This window comes from Acanthopagrus latus, chromosome 17 (assembly GCF_904848185.1).
Source record: "Acanthopagrus latus isolate v.2019 chromosome 17, fAcaLat1.1, whole genome shotgun sequence".
Taxonomy (NCBI): Eukaryota; Metazoa; Chordata; class Actinopteri; order Spariformes; family Sparidae; genus Acanthopagrus; species Acanthopagrus latus.
In genome coordinates, this window is record NC_051055.1 from 11,766,604 (window position 1) to 11,790,092 (window position 23,489).

A 23,489-nucleotide genomic window follows, 5' to 3' on the forward strand; every position below is an offset into this window, starting at 1 on the left:
ATACTTCTTGGAAAAAAGTCTAGAGTTAAGGAAATGGGACCTATTCTCTGTGAAACAGACCATTGTTGAGTTTGGAAAGGGAAAATGAAAGGCAGTGCTTGAAACAAAAACATTCAATCAATTTGCTGCCATTTGCAACAATAAACTTGAGGATTGAGCCTTAAATAGTCTTTTGTCCTCTACGTTACAGGGGCTTCCCAATGATGACCTGTCCATTCAGAACGGCATCATTGTCACCAAAGCTGCCCGTTTTCCCCTTCTTGTTGACCCCCAGACGCAGGGAAAAATCTGGATCAAGAACAAAGAGGCCAGGAATGAGCTGCAGGTATGGGATTTTTTTAATATGTACCTTTGCTTTACAGTAGGGCTGGCCATTATATCAATATCGTGGCATGCTTTGATAGCTTCTTTTTTGTGAATATACATCATTTGGGTGTTGTTTTGAGTTGTTGAGTATTGCTTTCTTATTATCCATCTAAAAATGCAACTACAGTGTATTTGTATCTTTAATTTTTAAGTCTTTAAACTTCACTCTAGCTAACATACCCATTAAACACTGTAATAGTTTTCTCCTTCCTCATCGCCTGCAACACTTTTTAATGTGATTTTTAGCAGCTTCTGAAATCTTTTCATTGCTTGATCTAATGGTTCTAGATGCTCAGCTTCAGCTACTGTTTGCCCTCCAACCCTTTCATTGTCCAACATGCTTTTCCTTGCATGAGGAGGCTTGAATACATACTGCAGAATTCTGCAGATGTAATAAAACCAGCCAAGGTCACTGGCCCTATTAGGGGCAATCTCTGAGCCGAGTGAATGCATTCTGCAATCCTATTATGAGTCCTAAAGACACATTTCCCAATGCAGTGGGGTTTAGACTCTTTCCACAAGTGACCTCATCGAACCAACTGTTTGTTGTTTTTTTTCAGGTTTTTTAAAAATGGCTCATCTTAAAAAGGGATGTGTTATTACTTTAACAAGTCACATTTCTCAGACAGAGCCCAGTCTGTTTGGTTTGAGGAATGAGAGATAGGTCAAACTGGTGTCATCTTCATTTGCCAGAATCATATTCTTCTCACTGTCTTATAAAATCGATTATCATTCTGTTAGAAGCTAGGTGATTGCTGATGGCATATGTTAGTAAGGTTATAATAAAAATGACATTTCTCTGTGTCACAGAGAAGATTTAAAGTTGCCTCATTAAAACCAGATTCTTGGGAAAACACTTAAGAAATGTCTAGTGAGGAGGGAAATGGAGTGCTTCCAGCTGTCTAATGCATTACATGTTAATGTCATACCATTTTTGTATTAATCAAAGTCCCATATTCTGATCCTAGATCACCTCACTTAACCATAAGTACTTCAGGAACCACCTGGAAGACAGTTTGTCTCTTGGGCGCCCCCTTTTGATCGAGGATGTAGGGGAGGAATTGGACCCAGCACTCGACCACATCCTTGAAAAAAACTTCATCAAAACTGGCTCCACCTACAAGGTAACATGGCATAAATAACCATCCTGAGACCAAACATTACCGATTTTTTTTCCCCCTTGCTTAGAGGATTGTGAAATGGGCAGATTTAAGTGCTGGTGGGATGCATGATGGGACTTGGCTGGGTCCCACCTGCCATGGCAAATGTCACACCTGTACCGCTACAGGTGGGTTAGCACAGACAGGGGAAAACAAGTCCAGTCAGTGATGCAGCACAACATGGATAGTGCTGATTGGAGGTGGAGAAGGTCTTTGATTTCTTCAACTATGCCAGCTGGTACACCTGCCCCAAATCATGTTAATTGTCCTTGGACAAATTAAAGTGTGTTCAGCAAGGCATGGTCACTAACAGAGAGAATGTGTTATTGTGTGCAAAGTGTTTTGTAAGTTTCTGAGGGCCAGTGCACAATGGATTTCCCCTTTAATTTTACAATAGGTTGAGCATCACCAGCTCTTGTAAAAGATTGCAAATTCTGGCATCTTTTGAATCTGTGTCAACAAAAAAGCCCAACCTCAGTACTTTTTTAAAACCTACCAATACCCAAAACGCACAACTTAGACTCAGACCAGGTCTAGCTGCAGAAGTACATATTTTGACTGCTGCATATTACAAAATGTGTTTGTATGTGAGTGTTACCAAGACTTTAGATCTTTTCTTTAACACTGAAACTGCTGTTGATAGCATCAGTGGTATTAATCTGTGGAGAAGAACATTTGAATATCCAGCAAAACCAAATCAAGCCTTAAATATCCACATTAGGGAGGTCTTTTAATTTAAAAGTAATTTCTAATTAAATCTAATAGACAAACAAGATGATCCTGCGTTTGATATCTACCCGTGTGCAAACTGATTTCTACTATGGTGAATCTAATGAATGAGTTCATAATAAGTTTCTGCCATTCACCCATTAACAAAATTACAGTGTGCTTGTATAAAAGGTCTCACTGGATACAAGTCCAATATTGTGTAATCAGGGTATACTGTGCCTCCATCCAGCCAGATATTTTTTGCTTTGCTCTTTTCATTTGTGGCTCAGTGTTGAAAGATAGACCACTCTCTGGTTCAGCATCCTAATTTCCTGTAATGTGCTCTTCAAGTTAGAAATTTATAATTTAGAAAACTGCATAGCGTGGTTTGAATGTTTATTTTGTCTGCACTTCATTAGCAAAATGACAGCCCCAAATCAAGCCTAAGATGTGAACATTCTAAATTGGTCTCTGCCAATGAATTGGTTTGAACATTTGATACAGCATTTTTATTGCACAAATAAATGTCTTTCAGTTTTGTTGCTTGAAAAGATTTGAGCAACAATTTCCACGAATCACAATTGACAGGTCAGTCGAAATGCATATTGTGCAGATAACCATGAACGTCACTCACTGTTCTGTACATCAGAACAAGAATGAGTTCTCAGAACTTGTAATCGTGATGTTTTTCTCTCTCTCTCTCTCTTGCACACACACACGCACACACAAACATGTTCCCCCACAGAAAAATCACACAGAATGTTAGAAGTTGCAAGAGAGTGGAAGAATGAAAGTTTGCTGTGAGCCATTTCTCTCACGCTCATTATCGCCTCTCAACTTCTGGCTCCAGCTGATGCTGGTTATTCAGCAGCTGACACTGCAGCTGCCTCCCTCTGTCTCACACATGCATCAAACAAATACACATACATGCACTCAGACACACACTGAACATATTGCTCAAACTGCAGAAAAACATGCATACACACTCAAAACCTAGAGTGATTGCAGGTAAGCACGTGTTGCATGCACATAACACATCCACATAACACAGAAGTCTCTCAGCTGCCTAATGAGAGGCCTGATTAGAGGTGTCTACACGCTGCCACCCACCCTCTCCTGAAGAGCTTTAATTTCTATTAATATCCTGGTGTGAGGAGGAAGTGAAGGTGTCTGCGGCCGACAGCTCCAGGGACAAGCAGGCAGATGGATGATTATAAGTTATGCTGCTGTGTGCAATTACGTGCTGATTAGAGCAAGCACAAGCATACGTTCATGCACAAACGTATGCAAACATAAACACACTTAAGCAACATTTCTGAGCAGCTGTGAACCCAACTTTGTGGGTGTGTGCTTTATTTTGTGCATGCTGATGGATAATGAGGATGTGTCTGTCTCTCCCTCTAACTTGCTTTTTACAGGTAAAGGTGGGTGACAAGGAGGTGGATGTGATGAAGGGCTTCAGGCTGTATGTGACCACCAAGCTACCTAACCCCGGTTACACCCCTGAGATCAGCGCCCGCACCTCCATCATCGACTTTACCGTCACCATGAGAGGACTGGAGGACCAGCTGCTGGGCAGAGTCATCCTCACAGAAAAACAGGTAGAATTGCTCTCTAACAAAATGGTAGCCTATGTATAGATCTTTTAGCTGAATATTTCAATTCATTTTGGCTGCACTATTATATCATTGCCAATTTAAATATCTGTGTGTTTCCACAGAGTGTATGTACCTCTGGCTTGTTGCAAATAGCTTAGATCCTTGTTGTTTCCTTGAAAAGCCCTTGGAGACTTTTAAAATACAGGCTTCCAACTGAACACTTCCCCCACTGTGTGCCTCATTTTCTCCAGCTAGCAAGCACCAATTGTGTGACAATATAACTGGCAGGTTATTATCACCTTTTGAATATAGAAAACGGAAATCATTTTGGACCTCAGACACTTAGACAACTAAACAACAGAAAATAGTACAAAATCTACACACAAAGACACACACATCTTAAGAGGCTTAGGCTGGAGTCATTTACTCTGGGCAATAGACATGCATTATAAATACACCCAATGCAGAGGACGCTTCGACTGTAACTGTGAAAAGACCTGTGCTCGTGCAGGAAGGGCATTGTCCCTTTTGTAATGGCTGATGGTGGGATGAAGGATTTCTGCCTGATGGGGAAAAAGTGGCTTGTTATCTGTGAATGAAATATGTATTTAATCACAGCGGGAGCTGAAGGGAAAACTTGCATGTTCATAGTTAATGTCACATTTATAACCCCAATGTATTTATTCAGTTATCTGCTTTCAATTTATGTCACAGCTCAGGTGTGTTCAGAATAATGCATTTGTATGACAATGAATGAAGAAAATTTTCAAAGACAAACAAATTGATGTGCAGTCTAACAATAAGATGCGCTCTTCAGCCCCTTGATTCTCAGGTCACGGCAGTTGTCTTAGCCATATTAGTCTTCATAGTGTAACTACACTGAAGAGTTCAAATCCAACACACAGTTTGAAAGAGGATTACAGGTCCCTTGGTTTTACTGTAGGACAGGGTGGTAGTGGATACTTCAATTCATGGAATGTCAGACTGGCATCCAGGGCAGTGTTGATAGTGTAGTGTTAACATTGTCATCTGAAGTAAGACATGGTCATTTCTCTTCACCCCCTTTTTACAGTACTATTGTAGTTTCTTTCCCTAAGTCTTTTTTTTCCTGTTATTAGTTATTATTATTATTATTATGAGTATCACATCATCTTATCATATCATAATAGTTATCATATCAAGAGTATTTAGACTCCTATAAACCTGTCATATTTAATCCAGACACTGTGTTTTTAATCGCCACTCACAGTAGCAATATAATTAGTTTAAAAACATATAAGTCAATGTGACATAGTTCTTACCCCTTCACCCTGCCGACACTTCATATAAAGGATGGCAATGTCCCTTGGTCTGTCTGTCCACTAAAGACCAGACTGCCATGTGATCTGGATGATAAGATCCTTGATGTATTTGACTTTCATCTTGCTAAAATGTCAGCTTTCAGTATCTCTTAATCTTAACAGTATTTTATTTGCTGTTCAAATTCATGCACCTCGGGAGATAAATCCTTTTGGTTTATATGATCACATAGTCTTCTAGCACCATGCCACAGCTTTATAACCTATACATACTGTATAAGTGTGTGTTATCTGTGCTTTGATGACAACAGGAACTGGAGAAGGAGAGGACAGACCTCTTGGAAGATGTGACATCTAACAAGAGAAAGATGAAGGAACTAGAGGACAACCTCCTCTACCGCCTGACCAGCACACAGGCAAGGAAAAACATCTGAAATTGTATCTATCAGAAAGCATTTTGAAGTGGGGAACAACATTGCCTCCAACGGAACTGGCAATCTACTAGTTTATTTTATTCCTGATGCATCTTTGCTTTATATATAGGAGCAGTGTTGCTAAAAGACTCTTTGTGCTATTTGCTGGCAAATATTCTCATCTTGATTTGATTAAAACACTATTGTGTTTGTCCCTAGGAAAAAAAAATCATAAATGATTTCACTCAAAACAGAAAAACATAAAAAAAAAATGTACATCTGTTCGAGCAATGTCTCGGATTCTGAACCCCATTACCACAGTAATTCCATGGGCAATGTCTGCATTTTCATTAATTTGCATACTTTCTGACTCGTGCAAATATGTCTTTTTGTAGGGTTCACTGGTGGATGATGAAAGTCTGATTCTTGTCCTTGGCAACACCAAGCGCACAGCTGAAGAAGTCACTCAGAAACTACAGATTGCTGCTGAGACCGAGATCCAGATAAATGCTGCCAGGGAGGAGTACCGACCAGGTAGGTCATGACAACTTGCTCAAAGACAGAATTAGCTCCTCAGTCTACTCTGCTCCGTTACAGTGGGCCTGCCAAGTTCATGTTCAGTCATACAAAACTGATTCATTTTGATCAAGCAATAATAAACATGAAATCTGTCCAGAAGAAATTTTGCTCAGCACACATCCCTTTCTAGCAGTTCATAATAAAAAAGTGTGAAAAGTGTGCGCAATATGTTTTAAGATTACCAAACAGACATTTGAACAGCTTCATCATGAATTTATTTTAATATTTTTTCACAAAATAGTATTCTTTTTTCCACAGGCTAGTATGTTGTGTAAAGATACTAGCCTGTGGAAAAAAGAAAAAGAATAGATGTTCTGATTTAATGAATAGTCATTAGACACATTTTTCATGAAGGTATTTGGGGGGAAAAACTTCCGTTGCCATTGCTGATGCATTTTTGTGTGTGTTTTTCAGTGGCCACCAGGGGCAGTATCCTGTACTTCCTGATCACAGAAATGAGTATGGTGAACGTCATGTATCAGACTTCTCTGAGACAGTTCCTGGGACTGTTCGACCTTTCTCTGGCTAGGTGAGGCTACTCTGCCATTTCCTGCTCTCTTTCATGAATTCATTGCTTTTCTTAACATAGACTTAACCCATAAACATGAAAATTACAGTGACACCATTTTATGCTGTATACTGTACTGTATAAGTTGGTTCCAATCCATGGCCCAACACCTCCCCAATTTTCTCTTCCTTATCTGTCGACTTGTTCAACATTCTGACAGACTGACAACAGCGGAAAAGAGATGCTGCCATATGTCATCAGAAATTTAAATTAACACTTCAAGGAGCATACTTGAGCAAAATTATAAACTGGTAGATACAAAAGTGGATCTCAAATTGTGCATAATTACCAGGATGCAACGTATGCTTTTTAAGCTTGCTAGCTATTATATACTCTACTGCTCTTCAGTATACCTTTTCTAACAAAAAGAAGCTTTGGAGTGCTGTTTAGCTCAGTTGGTAGAGCAGACATCCCATGAACAGAGGCTTTGTCCTTGCTGCAGTGGACCTGGTTTCAACTCCCGGCCTGGGTCCTTTGCTGCGTGTCACTCCCCCTCTCACTCATCCTGCCTCCTGTCACCTCTTCAGCTCATCTATCAAAAAAAGCCATGAAAGAAATACTTCGAAAATGAATTAAAAAAAGAAGCTTTATGCACTTTGCCTCCTGAGTTAGAAAGTACTTCTGTAAAAGGGTTTGTTTTTTTGTTGACGAGTATCTACATATGTGACAAGTTGTCATAATTTTTGGTTTTACAGGGTGATGTAGAGAACATGACTCTTATATTAGATCTCTGTAGCACAAGAAGGACTATGTGGTGGATAATAACGGAAAATATCAGGGAAAATAGGGATGTCAATTGTATCTTTTGGAATTCTGAAATAACGCAAACACCAAACAATAATGTGTGATAACAGCACTACAAAGATGACCTGAAGCATCATCATTGAGTTGTGTCAACAAATATGGAATATTATTCGCTTCAGACAGGTAGTTCTTTCTGCAGGGCAATTGGATTGAATTTCTCCAAAATTTAACAGGTGTTCAATGTACGGTCTCATTAGGTTAACCACTCCGCCGTGTTTTGATTTCCATATTATATTTGAGTTGATATTACATGTAAATGTTAAGGCAGGAGCTCCATGGGGCTACTAACCTGCCAATACGACTAAACTTGAGATGTCTGCTATGAAAATATACTTTTTTTCCAGGTCCCTCAAAAGCCCAATCACCAGCAAACGCATCGCCAACATCATAGAGTTCATGACTTTTGAGGTGTATAAGTACGCAGCACGTGGCCTGTACGAGGAACACAAGTTTCTCTTCACCTTGCTGTTGACGCTGAAGATCGGCATGCAGAGCAACAGGGTCAAACATGAGGAGTTTCTCACACTTATTAAAGGTAAGAGAAAAATATGTATGTATAGGTTTTAGCAGACATAAGTGTTAATGATTGCATAAGAGTTGAGCTGCTGTAAAGTCGGCAATAATACGTGGAAAAGTAAGTTTCAAGAATTTTGTTTCTCTCATCCTCAACTCAAAGTTTTCTTTTTTCCCAACCGGTCTGCTAGGTCTGATCTTCTGAGACTGATTTGATGCATACCTAGAACATGTGGAAAGAAGTTGTGTAAAGTTACATACCAGATACACGTCTCCAGATACACTGAGTCTGAAACATCGAAACCTGATCATAAAAAGAAGTGGAGCATCAGGTGTTGTTGTACAGCTTTGGTGCACCTCAAAACAAACTCTAGGCTCTTGAAAAAGGTGGATTGAAACCTCCATTTATGTACATCATGTGCATGTTTGGTGTTTTCATACATTATTTATTTAGCGGAGATGGCAGACACATTTCAACATATTGGTATTGGAGCAGTTCACTGAATCAGAAATATGGCGTGCTCCTCACCGCAGGGATAAAAGCCAGCTATGGCAACTGGCAAGGCCAGAACAGACAGTCTGCAGCATGCATGCAGCTCAACCATCTGTCAGCTCTGACCTGCTGAACAAGGACTCACAAAATGAGTTTTGCGTATATTTCTGGAGGTTGTGTCGCCATGTATTTAAAGTATGTCTAATCCAGTATTTTTGCATTTGAATCTACTAATGTTATACAACTGTATCTTCACTTTGGGACTTCCTGTTTATGTGTGCACATGCTCCTATATATTTCATGTGTGCATGTTTGTGTCCTCCAGGAGGTGCATCTCTGGACCTAAAGGCCTGCCCTCAGAAACCAGCTAAATGGATCCTTGACATGACCTGGCTGAACCTTGTAGAGCTCAGCAAACTGTGGCAGTTCTCTGATATACTAGATCAGGTACAACACCCATGCTCATACACAACCTGATCACTTTAAGTGTGCTCTGACAGGTGTGAAATAGCTCTCTTAGCTGAGAGAGGTTTTTTTCTCTATTAAATCTGCAGATGATAGTGCTCATCCGTCATCTGTTTCACACACACGCACAGATGCAGCAGTGGTCTCTAGGCACTTATTAAATATTTCTCACAGCTCTCCTTTGCTCTAGTAAGCATGTCAATATCAGTCTCATCATGTCTCGCTTCATCTCTCACTTTTATATACACTCACACACTCATCACAATGGATTGTCACTCACCCACAAATACACACAGTCTTATGTGTGACTGACAGCTTGGTGGCATCCGTTGGAAGGGGAGCTCAGTGCTCTGTGAAATGAGCTTTGGAGAAACTTCCAATCAATTACTTTTGGCTGAGCATCTGTGCGCACACACACAAATGTGTATGTGTGTGCACCCTTGTATACCTTCACGTACACAAATACGCATGTGTACTTGAGTGTGGATGATTAGCAGGGACAGGTGGATTAACAGTTCTGTGTTTAATGAAATTAGTCTAAGAAGAACAAGGCGAGGACAGGATTGTGATATCAGTCTTCTAGAATAGAGTGACAAAACCATATGTGACCATCTGACTGACTGTCTTTACCCTACAGACAGGCTAGTATTGCACATATGACACAGATTAACCAAAATGTGACCCTAAATCCCCAGTGTGGAATGTGAATGTGTGACACTCTCTCCTCTATCAAAAACTAGTGTTAATGTGCTCTTCAACAAAGCACAGAGGCCCTTAAAATCTTAAGTGGAGCTCCTCAGTGTCTAATAGACAAAGACAAACAGCTCCCAGTTGTGAATCTGTCCAACAACGTGAATTAAACAGCTACACCATGTGGTTTGATTCACTATCCTGAATAAATACTCATTAAAGAAGACACTTGGTTTTAAACCTAACTCATAGTAGTATCATAAATCCAAAATGACTACTAACTTAGTAAAACGGAAGAAAAACACTGAGATCTGTACCCACCACGCCTTTGTTTTCAAATGTAAAACAGAACTCGTCAGGCTGTTAAGCTGAACCATGTATCGTAGACACACTTAAAATATGCTGAAGTTAAAAAATGCATTTGAGGATAAATCTGATTACTGACCAGCTGCATGTTAATAGAGCAGTTATACAGTTAGCAAGGTGTTAGCAAGCATGTAAAGTAAACATAATCTCTGATTTCCTGCTTTAACCTGATTTCTCCCAGTCATCCGATTTCCTGTGTGCATGTAAACACAGTGATTAACAGGCTGTGTGATGTCACAATATATTTGCAGTTTTGCTATCTAGTGTTCATGTCACTTCTTGAAAGCACATGGTGAGTACATGGATAGAGTACAGTACACGAGGGGTGTGTGTGTGCGCACGCGCGCACCGGGGATGCATGTGCAAATTAATTTATGTTTACACATGTTCTACCTCTGTTTAGATATGATGTGATGGGAATAAGAATAAATAATTTTTAGCCGCATATTCCTGAGTCGATGCTGTTGTACACATTTCTTTCAGATAAGTCGTAATGAGAAACAGTGGAAGTCATGGTTTGATAAGGAGGCACCAGAGGAAGAGGTCATTCCAAACTCCTACGACCAGGCCCTCGACTGTTTTAGACGCCTGCTCCTCATTCGTTGCTGGTGTCCTGACAGGACCATTGCACAGGTTAGAGAAGACCCATTTATGTGTGTGGTTATGATGTCCAAATACAAGAATCTACTGGCTTGTTACCAGATTTTGATAGTATTAGCTCCTCACAATGTAAGAAGTTTGTTTTGTCCAAGTCCAATAGTTGCAAGGATGCATCATAATGCAATTGAGATTATATGATGCACTCCCACTGTATCAAAATGTTAAGTTGAAATAAATGAATTGCCATGGATGAAAAAAGTAACCTAAGTAGCCGGAAATAGCATATTCTTGATTAACTGAGGGGTCAGGGCTGGAAAAGAGATGCTGGTTTACTTCAAAAATGCATTTGTATTAATAAGAACAAACAGAAAAAAAGAGAAAGAAGGAGTCTAAATCTCAATCTAAAGTAATATCTCCCTCTGCCAAGTTTTTCCTTGAAGGGAAAAGTGGAATACATTTAGTAAAGCGGCTCTCTCTGAAGCTCACTAAGCCTGAATATCTACAGTGCCTAATGGACATACACTTCTTACTGATGGGTAGTTTTTTGGTCCACTGCAGACGAGCCTGGAAGTGGAATTTATTCTGTTACACAAACAGGCCAGCAGTTGTCCTTGCCTGACCTCCAGCAACAATTTTTGCTGAAAATAGTAAGTCAGTAAATAACAATCATTTGAGCCATTCACTCAGTTCCCAGACAGCAAAAGTATTCCAGTCCATCTCTAAACAAGTATTCACCCTTTCTGTTGTGCACACAGTAAACAAACAATTCTACTACACCTAATTTGTTTCCTCTTGTCTTCCAGGCCCGTAAATACATAATGGACGCAATGGGGGAGAAGTACACTGAAGGGGTGATTCTTGACTTGGAGAAGATGTGGGAGGAATCTGACCCGCGAACACCCCTTATTTGTTTTCTGTCAATGGGCTCAGATCCAACCGACTCCATCATCGCGCTGGGGAAGAGGCTGAAGTTTGAGACACGATATGTCTCCATGGGACAGGGACAAGAAGTTCATGCCCGCAAGCTTCTGCAGCAGACCATGGCTAATGTAAGTGTGAGGCTACTGCTTTATGTGATGGAGCAGTTGTTTCATGCAACATGTTAAACTTTAAGACTTAGTCACTTACAAAGATCTCTTTCTTCTCGAATGCTTGATCTGGATGTTAACCATTCCTCTTCTCATTTATCCTCAGGGAGGCTGGGCCTTACTCCAGAACTGTCACCTGGGTCTGGACTTCATGGACGAGCTAATGGACACAGTGACAGAGACAGACTTTGTCCACGACAGCTTCCGCCTTTGGATGACCACAGAGGTTCACCGACACTTCCCCATCACCCTTTTACAGATGTCAATCAAGTTCACCAACGAACCACCGCAGGGTCTCAAAGCGGGCCTGAAGAGGACCTATGGAGGTGGGGCCAGTTTGTTTCATCATAAAATAAGATAATAATCATAAATAATCATTCAGAAGTCTGGTATTCTTATTCAGTCATTTTATGATAAAGGTGAGAGTAAGGAGACTGCAATTGGAATGCAAATGCACGCACTCCTTCCTGAATCAATACATGTTCAGGTCTGAAAGCGCAAAACTAATCATAACACTATGGTGAGCCTTGCTAAATAGGGTGTCTAATTATTTTGGTTGGGTACATGTGAAAACATCTCATTTGTGGATGCACACATATGCCCACTCAAAAACGTGCACACAAACACACACACACACACAGAAACGCATACAGACCTTCAGTACGTCACATCATAAATAAATAAAGTGATGTGTATGTGTCTTTAGGGAAACTCACCAGGAGATAAGATGAAAAACATTTTGCTGCTTTAACACCCAAGTACCAAAACCCTAGAAGGTTCATGAAATGTTAAACAAGTTGTAACATGTAGTTCAGATTATATTCAAGCCTTAAAGAAGGAGAAAGAGAGGAATATTTTAATATGTATATACAAGTTGTCTTTGCTTGGTTTGTACTGAATATGTGAGGCTCTGGAAGGGCAAGAGAGTCTGGGAACGCTCCCAGCTTCCATAAAAAAATGCATTTCTTCAGATAGGGAAAAATCACACTTGTGGGCAGTTTATTCAGAATATCAATGTTGTTTTTATCCTATATACCTTACCTAGTGCTTGTGTTGCTATTTCTTTCCACCTTTATATGTTGGAAATCCCAAATGATGTAAGGTTGAACTGAACCTTACACATGGGACTGCCTATTAGATGGATGTTGTGGAGATAGTTTTCAATATTTCACTTTAAGCCAGAGTTTTGATTTACTTTACCACACTATTATCTTCCTGAGCCTGGCATAGTTTCCCAAACTTCATTAGAGCTCAGCAAAGCCCTTTGAGACATTGTCTGTCAGAGATTTTCTGAAAGAGAGTTGCCAACTTGCAATATGCTAAGTAAAAATTATGTATACAGCATTATATGGCTGTCATACCTGGAGTTATAAAAATAGCTAAATCATAAAATGTTTAAACCAGCTAGAAAAAAAGGATTCTCACAGCAAATATGTGTAATATTTGCTCCTTCAGATCAAAGGTCCACAGCTTGGAGCTACATTTCAGTGATATTTCTTTTTTATTTTGTCTTTGAAAGGGCTCTCCACTCTGGTATTTGTTCCTAATGTTTTTATGCTGTCCAAGTCTGCTGTAGTTGAAAGTAACACTCTCTCTATTGCTGGAAGGCTTTGGATCAGAGCTCTAAATGTTGACCTGAGCAACTGAACGAATCACAAAGACTTTATCTAGATTTTACTCTCTGAGTGCTGCTTAAGTGGTCATTCATTTACCCCTCACCAGGTATAAACCAGGACCTTTTGGACGTCAGTAACATGGTGCAGTGGAAGCCAATGCTGTATGGAGTTGCATTTCTCCACAGCACGGTACAGGAGAGAAGAAAGTACGGGCCTCTAGGATGGAACATCCCCTACGAGTTCAACCAGGCCGACTTCAACGCCACTGTCCAGTTTGTTCAGAACCACCTGGATGACATGGACATTAAAAAGGTAGATGCTTCTCAAGGGCTTAACACACTACAGTCATCTTCTTTGAGCGCTACCAGCAAAGGTGACACTGAAATAGTTATGATTGGAGAGTTTAAGGGTGATGGTGGTTCAAAATGCTGTGTGATATGTTTTTACTGTTGGAGTAAGTGCATATCAGGTTGTGGGTGAAATCTCTTGATCTTACAGTTTTCCTCTCAGGCAGGAAAAATGTGCAGTCCTCAAATGTGTATGTAATGAATAACTCATAGAATGCACTAAATAAACAGTTAGTCTGATATACTGCACTGTATCAGATCTAGGGAATATGCACTTCGTGCAATGCGGCACCAGAGTAAAAAATAATGAATACATCATTATAAGAGTTACAGTTTCTCACCATTTCTGTACTCGCATAAAAATACATTATGTATGTATGTGGCTAGAGTTGACAAAAAAAACATTTCCCTTAACTTCACAGTTTCTATCAAATTTAATGACATCTGTTTTGGCAGGATAAGAGTCAGCTTTCATTAAGATGACAAACAGATTAATAACCAAACTGTTAGAATATAATATGCAGGGCTTTTCTACAAACAATGTATAGTGCCATGTCAGATGCTGAACACAAAGTGGTTTAACCAATCAGCATCTGATGAGGAGGAGTTAGAGCAGTGTGACAACAGTGAGAGTAGTGCTTTAAAACAACAATGGCGACTCCTATTGAGGTTAGTTTAGCTGCTAAAGAATCAGTTATATCAGAACTAGATGGTTTTAAAAAGGGAGCAAAGAAACAACACTTAAGACTTTTATCATCGGAAAAGATGTTTTCACTCTTCTCTCAAATGGCTTTGTAAAAAGTTTGATTTCCAATCACCTGACAAGTACTTTTTGAAAGTGCCTGCCCTTTTCCAAATGTTTCTTTGTAACAAACCCTATGGTGTGTCAGGTTACCTAAGATAATCTCCTGACCAGGTTTTGGTCAGCAACTGTATCATCTTGTTTCTATTTCATACTTCCTCAGGGCGTGTCATGGAACACAGTGCGATACATGATTGGAGAAATTCAGTATGGTGGCCGCGTGACTGACGACTATGACAAGCGGCTCCTCAACACCTTTGCCAAGGTGTGGTTCAGTGAGGACATGTTCGGACCTGCTTTTAACTTCTACAAGGGCTACAGCATCCCGAAATGCTCCAGTGTTGACCAGTATCTGACATACGTTCAGGTGAGGATGACAGTTGGTTGTACTGTACACACTTGTATCTGACTTCTGCAGCAGATTTAGAGCGATTTGTGTGACTGGGCATGTGGCTGCAAAAATGTCAGCGTAGGTCTCTGAGGGCTGCTGTCGTGAGGATTTCATGTATGTTTGCACATTTATGCCATATCTTCTCTGCACTTGTCATGTGAAGTTGCTCAGTTTTTTTCCTATGCTGTCAGCCTTTGGTGACATCATAAACAGCGGTGAACATCATTGACAGCATGAGGTCGCTGCACGATGCTGACACACTTCGCTCTTGTCACATCCACAAACAGGCTGCCATGTGTGATTTTAGATAAAATACAAGCATGTTCATTTTATTAAGGATTATGCATGATTTATTGGCATACTTGTGTGTTTAACTGGTGATTTTGTGTGTACTTGTGCTGTGCGTGTGTTTGTGTGTGTGTCTGGGGGCAGTTCCTGAGCTAGTTTCATTAAAGCTAGTTTCATTATGATGGATGCTCAGGGCTGCCAGGCTCAGCACGCTTATTCCTCTGCACCGCCTCTCAAATAGAGAATGACAAACACAGCCTTGGAGAACACACACACGCGCTCACACACACACACGCATAAACGAACAAAGCCAAAACATTCAAACACACTTATTCTCTGTATACACAAACACACATGTTCGAGCTTTAACTGCATCGACAAAACATGCAACAGAGAGTGTTGTGTCCCCGTGGGTGTGTGTGTGTGTGTGTGTGTGTGTGTGTGTGTGTGTGTGTGTGTGTGTGTGTGTGTGTGTCCATGTGTCCGTGTATTTTTATTCTATGCAGACAGACAGGAACAAATCTAAGATTCCCTGAGAGGAAATAAACGTCCACAGCAAAGGACAAAGGCTTTTCTGTCCAGCACCCAGTGTGACTGTCTCCTCAACACCTCCTGTTTTTCCCCCTGCATTAACCAGGCTCTCTCCTGATGTTTGACTCCATTTGAATGCACAGTGTGATGGATGTTTGAGGGATAAACTCGCCAATAACAACATCAATCACAAGTGTCTTTATTTGCCTAATGGAAACGCTGAGCAGTTTCAGCAGACTCTGATAATATACAAACACAGGTGACTGCCAGCGAGAGAAACACTGCTAAAGCATGTGTAAGAAGAATTTTTTGCCATCATGCTCATGTGCTAATTGAAGTTTCACACCATTTCACCATCGTTGATGTGTTAAAGCAGTAAAACATGCAGCAATGGATCTTTTGTTGTTTTGTGTGCCTTTTCTCACATGGCATTAATGACCATGGTAAATGTTTGCTCCGCCGTTACAGAAGTACGTTTGAATTTTCAGTGTAAGGAACCTCATTAGTCACACCACAGCCACAGTTGGTCAGACACTAACTGCAAGATGTCTTTGAACCAATTAAAGCAACACAATTTTAAACCTGTGTGCACCCTCTAAAAGGCAGATTTTCAGTTCACTTCATGGCTTTCTTTTGAAATTCAAATATTCTTTGAAAGCTTTGGCCCTGATTTTAATCCAGAAACTTAGATTTTTTTCTCTCAATTAAAATGTCACCAATGACAGCTGTGCAACCCCTATTATGTCAGTAGTCATTCAGTATGAATAACACATATTGCTGAAGCCTTTTAATATAATTTCTGTTGAGTTTTTTTTTTCCAATGGATTTCTTTAAGCCTCCTGACCTTATAAAGAAATGATTACTAATGATATCAGTGAGGGCATACTTTCATGTTCTCTTTACTAAAAGAACAACTGAAAATGAATATACACTGTTACATAGCTCCTCTCAGAGTGCACAAGGTCATTAGGTGAATTCTTTGTAAAATCAAATTGTTTGCTGCATGTAGAGAGAGATGACAGAAAAAGAGGCAGAGAGAGATCCAACTAAGATTCCCAAGTAACTGGGGCAACCAGTATTTATGTGCATTCAAGTCTGCATGGTCTTCTTGATGGTAAGAATTCACAATACAGATTTTCCTGTTGGAGCACAACAAAGTTGTGCCTGTCCACTCTAAACAAATGGCAACATAGGTGACTTACCTACCTGTTAACCATAGCGATGGGAGCTCAGTTACCAGCAGTCAGAGGTTGGGAAGCATTCAAACACTCACAGCAAAGCTCTTGACTGGAGGTGAAAAGTAGCAGCTGGTGTTACTGAGTATGAGAGGAGACACTTGGCTGTCTACACTTTACCAAACAGTAGCTTAGCAGTGACAAAAACTGCAGTGCAGGGAAAATAGGTGTTAGAAACTGAGCACAAAAAAAGTCAGTACATAAAAATCTATTTCTTGTTGGAAACTGTTCCACCCAGCTCGTCAGCCTGTTTCTGCCAGCTCAGTTTGATTTGGTTAGGTCGTCCGTGGGGCACTAAAGCGCTCTCATGGCTCTTGTTGTGAGAGTAGAGGAAATGCTTCTGAGCCTTTTCCGTCTGAAAATATTTTCATGAATGCTCTAAGAACCAAAGGGACCTCTGGTTCAATAACTGTTGCTGTCTGTCTCTCACAGGGTCTGCCAGCCTACGACACTCCAGAGGTGTTTGGCCTCCACCCAAACGCAGACATAACTTATCAGAGTAAGCTGGCTAAGGACGTACTGGACACCATCCTCAGCATCCAGCCTAAAGACAGCTCGTCGGGTGGAGGGGAGACCAGAGAGGCTGTGGTGTCCAGGCTGGCTGATGACATGTTGGAGAAACTGCCTCCAGACTACGTACCTTTCGAAGTAAGCATGCGTGTGTGTGTGTGTGTGTGTGTGTGTGTGTGTGTGTGTGTGTGTGTGTGTGTGTGTGTGTGCGCGTGCGTGTGCGTGTGCATGTGCGTGTGTGTTGAACAGCCCTAGGTGAGTGAAGCAACACGTGCAGTGTGGTACAGTCAGAGCGTTGGGATGTGTGTCGGTGAGGTGATGGAGGGTTGTGTGTGTGTGTGTGTGTGTGTGTGTGTGTGTGTGCTTGCGCAGGTGATAGACAGAGAGAATAGAGGACTAGAAATAGAGCCAGGGTGTGAATGTAGCTGGATCTTGATAGTTTTGTTTTATTTTGGGGTTTCCTCTCCTTTTATGTCACTTAACAGACAGTGAGGTGAGAATGTGACTTTTCTGAGGCGAGGCGCAAAGCTCGTCACGAAAGCTGCCACTGTGCGTCACACCCTGTGTCTTTCACTTCCATCCATCTGCCTGCTGTCTACAAACTGTGCATTAAAAGGAATGTATAACTTTTACAGGGTTCAGGTGTCAAGCATAATGAAAGGAAATACAGTAATGTTCAAAAAGAAACAACAATCAATTTAAAGACTTGTGTTCTTTTCTGTTTCCTTACAAGTGGTAGTAACTATAGAAACCTCACATCCTGCACTCAGGTTCACCATGTCCGTGTGTGTGCTGTATCTTTACTCCATGTATCATAAATTCTTCAGAAGATTCATAAAAGTTGTATGATCTTGATTCAACGAAATGTAACCAGGTGAGAGAGCGCCTCCAGAAAATGGGTCCTTTCCAGCCCATGAACATCTTCCTGCGTCAGGAGATCGATCGGATGCAGAGGGTCATAGTTCTGGTCCGAAACACCTTGACAGATCTCAAGCTGGCTATCGACGGGACCATCATCATGAGCGAGAACCTGCGTGACGCCCTGGATTGCATGTACGATGCGCGCATTCCTGCCCGCTGGAAGAAGGTCGGTTGGGGCGAATATCCTCAAGTTAAATATTTGAAACTAAACTCACTGTTCCATTTATGTGATATTACTCAGAGCACTTCACTTGTGAACTCAAAATTCTTTGGATTCAAACACCTCAAGGAGAAGAAGATGACTCTCTTAATTTCTTGTCCCTGACCATAGGTGAAGAGTCTTTTAGTCCTTTGCTTCTGTCATTTTGTTAGCTTTTTAGTCAGCAATAAAAACATCCTGGCTTCATGAACGGAAAAATTAGCTTTTTTAGTACAATCTGACTAATGTTTATTCATCTTAAACGTATTAATGTCTGTTGCTTTCAATGATCAGTGCTAATGAGCCTCTTAAGGGAACCTTGAGGCACAAATGAATATCTCAGAGGTCTTTCTTTATTACCATGCAGGTGTAATTTATCTAATGTTATTTCTTGTCCATGAGTAAATCAAGATTTACTCGCTTGTTTCCAATAACATCAGATATATCTTACTCGCTAAAAAGGGAGCTTGTCATCATCAGTCTTGTTTAGCCCACACTGATGCTCCTTCCCTTTTTATTTCTGCACTTTTTAAAAAGAATTTACCCACAGAACAAAAACCTATTTCTGTGATGAATGAAAACAACTCTTCTTCCAACAAACTTAGTCAATGAAATCGCTGAAATATTAATATTGAGAGAGGGGGAGGAAGAGAGAGCAACGAAGGAGCACGACTTCTCTCATATCTCAGACTGGAATCATGCCGTTGGCATTCAAGCCGTGCTCTCACAAACATTACATCATTACAATAATTTGGACTTGAATGGCTTCCTGGCTCACATTCAGTATTTTTCTACCTGCTGTGCAATCTGCTTTTGGCTCATTTACCTCCTCTCTGCTGTGTTTCTCTGTATTTTAATATTTTTTCATTCCATCATTTTGAATTTGTCCTTTCTCTTGACATGTGGTGATTCATAATCCATACTCCATTTTCCCCTGTGGTCTTCTCCTCTGATCCATCAGGGTGACAGTTTTTTTGTGTTCCTTTGTCATGTTTTGTTCATGTTGTTATTTGCTTTTGTTTTTCAGGCGTCGTGGGCCTCCAGCACCCTGGGGTTCTGGTTCACAGAGCTGCTTGAGCGGAACCGGCAGTTCCAGGCTTGGATCTTTGAAGGGCGGCCCAACTGCTTCTGGATGACAGGCTTCTTCAACCCGCAGGGCTTCCTGACAGCCATGAGACAGGTACACACGGCATCAGGCTGCCTACCTGCTTAGCCACCGCCGGGGAGGAGACCAGATGGCACACTGAGGGACGAGCAGGCACACGGCCACATTCACACACTCAAGCACACACACATTTCTCTTTGTTTTCTAATGAATTCCACTTTATATTAATGTGGGGGGAGTGAAAACTACACAGGGATGTCATCTGAATGCTTAACCCTACTTGATCCAGATCTGAAGTCATGTCCCTGTGGTCAGGGCTCATTATTCTTTATTATAAATGGCTATCTTTATCAAACATTAGGCAATTCAGAGATGCATCTAGATTAATGTTGAACATAGAACAAACTATTGAAAGTTGGATGATATTAATATCCATTTCAGAGCGAGCACTGTGTAATTAACAATTTATGGGTTATGATATATTTATACTGTAATTTTCTTTTAACTTGAGGCTCATACAGCGCATTTGCCTTTTCTCCCAGTTCGTTTTCAGCTGAAGTGTTTTTCTGAGCTGCCTTTGATGCAACAGGACATCACTGACTACAAACTACAACACTGTGTTACAAAACACATCCGCTTCCTTTACGTCTAAGGGTGGTTTTTATTAGGAGGAAAAAAGCAGAACTGGAAACTGATGAGTCTTAATATGCAAGGCAAGGTACATTTATTGATAGCACGTTTCATGCAAGGCAAAACAAAGACTTTACAGATGACGCAGGTAAAGGCACAAGCAGGAAATAACATAAAAAAGATCAGTGAAACATATTTAATTTATAAATAAGATATAATTTCATGGAAGTGAAATGCAATTTAACTTTTAATGTGAAACTTTTACACACCAAATAAATTAATTTGATTTTAAAATGAAGTATCATTAAAATGTATGTATTGCTTTAAAACTTAACTTTAATTGTGAGGTAATTTTAGTGCCTTGCAGTTCCGTCCGCTATCATTATCGCTGATCATCATGTATCATCAGGAATAGTTACATGGGAAATGTTACAATGCATTAAATTTCCATGCATTGATACTTTGTTTAAAAAATAGTATACTAAATTAATGAGTATATTTAAAGTTATATTGTATTGAATTACATTTTTATAGCATGCTCCCCTCGTAGTATACAAAGTCTAAAGGTCTAAAATATCACTATTTGTATTAAAAATCAGGACGAACTGGAAATAAACTAAAATAATTGACTTAAAAACATAAACTTGTACCTTCATGACCAACAGGAGTTCCGTACATGTCACACCTGACAGATGTGTATATTTGCTTTAATATATTTGCCCTTCACTGTGTTTGTACTGTCACTCCTATAGACCAGTAAAGCTTCTGTCCTATTAGGGAGGCCTTGCTTTTATCATGTGACCTACAACAGCTGCGTTTCAGTGTTTCAATGTCTTCAGTATTTATAACACTATGCACTTTCAGTAAGTAACTGTCTTGTGCATGTCTGCTAGTGCCTCCACCAGGGGAGTTATTTACTGTTTATATGTTTGTCTTTCTGTGTGTTTAGCTCTTCATTTTTTCCATTTCCTTGATGATGGGTGGCCCCTGGCTCACTGAATATGTGTGCTAAATTTGGTGTTGATCCAAATCTGGCGTCTGGTTATCCTTCAAAGAAATGAAATGAGCTGAGAGAGAGACCTGAGGGCTGAGGTATCTCTTCAGGGCCACTGAATCAATTTGCTTTGCAGTAGTAGGAACAGGAAATCATATAGCATTGGTGTCAGGTGTGCACATCCTGCTGCCTTCTAGTTTTATTTATTCCCCTCTGTGGAAAAATCCCTGTTGAATGCTCAGGGACAGAAAATACTGTGGAAGCAGATGTCTGTATTTTACTGAATGGGGATTTAGGCGTCATTTCTCTGCCCACTCAGAGAGACACTGCAGCTTTTGTTGGACCACTGAATCTCATCACATGTCTATCCTTGTCATCTGTTATTATTAGTCCCTATCTGCTCAATTTGAACCAATACGTTTTTTTTCCTCTTTCAAAATTGGCACAAATTGACATGGGGGAAACAATACTCACATTTCATCTATTTATTGTGCACTCTTTGCTCATATTGGATTTATTGCCCTTCTGTCAGCACAGCATCCCACAAAATGACGCCATCGGTGGAGTGCACTTCACAGCCCTACATAGTGTTTTTTTTTTATTGTACCTCTATTACCGTCCTGTTATCAAATAGATTTTTCAAAATAAACAACTCTGTCATACTGCATACATCTCTGCTTTCCCCTGCACTTGTAGGAGATCACTCGGGCCAACAAGGGCTGGGCGCTGGACCGCATGGTGCTGTGCAACGAGGTGACCAGGTGGATGAAGGACGACATCACCCAGCCCCCTGCTGAGGGGGTCTACGTCTACGGCCTGTACCTGGAGGGAGCTGGCTGGGACCGCCGCAGCTGCAAACTCATCGACTCCAAGCCCAAAGTCCTCTTTGAGATGATGCCTGTGATCAGGATGTACGCTGAAAATAATGGTGAGTATTCATGTTTGACATGCATCAGATGGAGGAAGGCTTCCTGGGGTTAAATTCTTATTCAAAAGGTCACAAAGTAAATTAACAAAGTTGATTTTAATGATGCGTCTGATTAAAAACATTTTAATCCTGTCGTTTCTTATCAGGATCAGTTTTTCCGGTCTCAATCTTCTCTCCTCCTCAACATTTGCATCCCACACAGTCACTCAGAACAGATGGATGTAACATTTAAATGTCAAGCAGACCAAGTGCTATTTATTTTGTCTGGGAATAGATTAGCAGCCGTATCTGGCACAGTGTTTCTTCTGGGTAAAACCAGACTCTATCCAGGCGGGCAGCAGAGACGGGCCCCCGGTGGATGCCTGCAAGCAAGGCTGCCTGGGAAATGAATTAATGATCCAATGATACGGGTAATGCAGTTTGTTTACACCATGTCCCCTCCCAGCTTTTCTCACAAGAAGGCTGCCTTCTGGGTGCAGTGTATGTATGTTTGTGTGTGCACTGAGACTGGTGGAGGGATGCTGCTGTGGACAAGTGGTTGGAAGAGCATCTATGAGTATGTGTGACATGCATGTATGTGTGTCTGTGGGTACATGCTCTCTGAAGGCAGACTTGATTCGGGCTGTTTGTTTGCTCATGAAAAGGATTGTTGGTTTGTGTGCCGACGGGGGGCTGTTGAAGGACACTCGAGTAGCGCTCCTGGTGAGACAGCCTAACGTCTAAGCAGCTGACTGTCTAAAAGCCACAGTAAGTAAGGCGGTGCTGAGAGAGTTGTGTGTAATAACCACGTTCTGCTACCACAGTTTGCCTGATTTGAGCAGGCTTTGACTTCATCAGAAACAGATGTTTAGTTAAACTCGCCTGGGTGTCCCAGTGGCAACTTGCACGGATTAAAATATTTAATTGATTGAGACAAATTTGCCAGCTGCTGCTCTGTTTTCTATTAGTTTTCAGTGCCTATCAAGCAGACGGGAATTAAGTTATTTTTTTACAAGTCTCAAGCAAATAATTTTTTCTTAGCCAAGTCAAATTAAGTCAAGTCACCTCCCTCAAGATCCTGCGGTCTAACCTGCAGTATCTGGTCCTTATAATGAGAAAAGACCAATAATTAGATTCTTGACCAATTAGTCCACCCTGTTTAACAAAAAAGTATGACAATGAATATGATTTGAATTGTAATGTTCAGTAAAATAATTGTAAACTAACAAAAACAAATATGTTTATAAATTATCTTCTATTTCTTAATTTCTTCTCAAAGAAACTGTTGCCTCCCTATCAATTTG

The 23,489-nt window shown here is 40.6% G+C and overlaps 1 protein-coding gene across 5 annotated transcripts in view; it reads left to right on the forward strand.

Moving 5' to 3' along the window:
• Positions 1–23,489, forward strand: part of dnah5 (dynein, axonemal, heavy chain 5) — a 112,542-nt gene that overhangs the window by 67,463 nt on the left and 21,590 nt on the right. For 4 of the 5 annotated variants that reach the window (XM_037075714.1, XM_037075712.1, XM_037075713.1 and 1 more), the window contains 17 exons: positions 191–325; positions 1,335–1,490; positions 3,653–3,835; positions 5,442–5,546; positions 5,939–6,077; positions 6,537–6,651; positions 7,839–8,029; positions 8,826–8,947; positions 10,505–10,654; positions 11,425–11,670; positions 11,816–12,035; positions 13,432–13,637; positions 14,638–14,841; positions 17,352–17,567; positions 18,304–18,516; positions 19,577–19,729; positions 21,975–22,206. In XM_037075714.1, the coding sequence (XP_036931609.1) occupies positions 191–325; positions 1,335–1,490; positions 3,653–3,835; positions 5,442–5,546; positions 5,939–6,077; positions 6,537–6,651; positions 7,839–8,029; positions 8,826–8,947; positions 10,505–10,654; positions 11,425–11,670; positions 11,816–12,035; positions 13,432–13,637; positions 14,638–14,841; positions 17,352–17,567; positions 18,304–18,516; positions 19,577–19,729; positions 21,975–22,206 (2,986 nt within the window). Of the gene's footprint in view, positions 1–190; positions 326–1,334; positions 1,491–3,652; positions 3,836–5,441; positions 5,547–5,938; positions 6,078–6,536; positions 6,652–7,838; positions 8,030–8,825; positions 8,948–10,504; positions 10,655–11,424; positions 11,671–11,815; positions 12,036–13,431; positions 13,638–14,637; positions 14,842–17,351; positions 17,568–17,914; positions 17,923–18,303; positions 18,517–19,576; positions 19,730–21,974; positions 22,207–23,489 lie in introns of those variants that run through there. The other variant, XM_037075715.1, reaches the window with a different exon arrangement.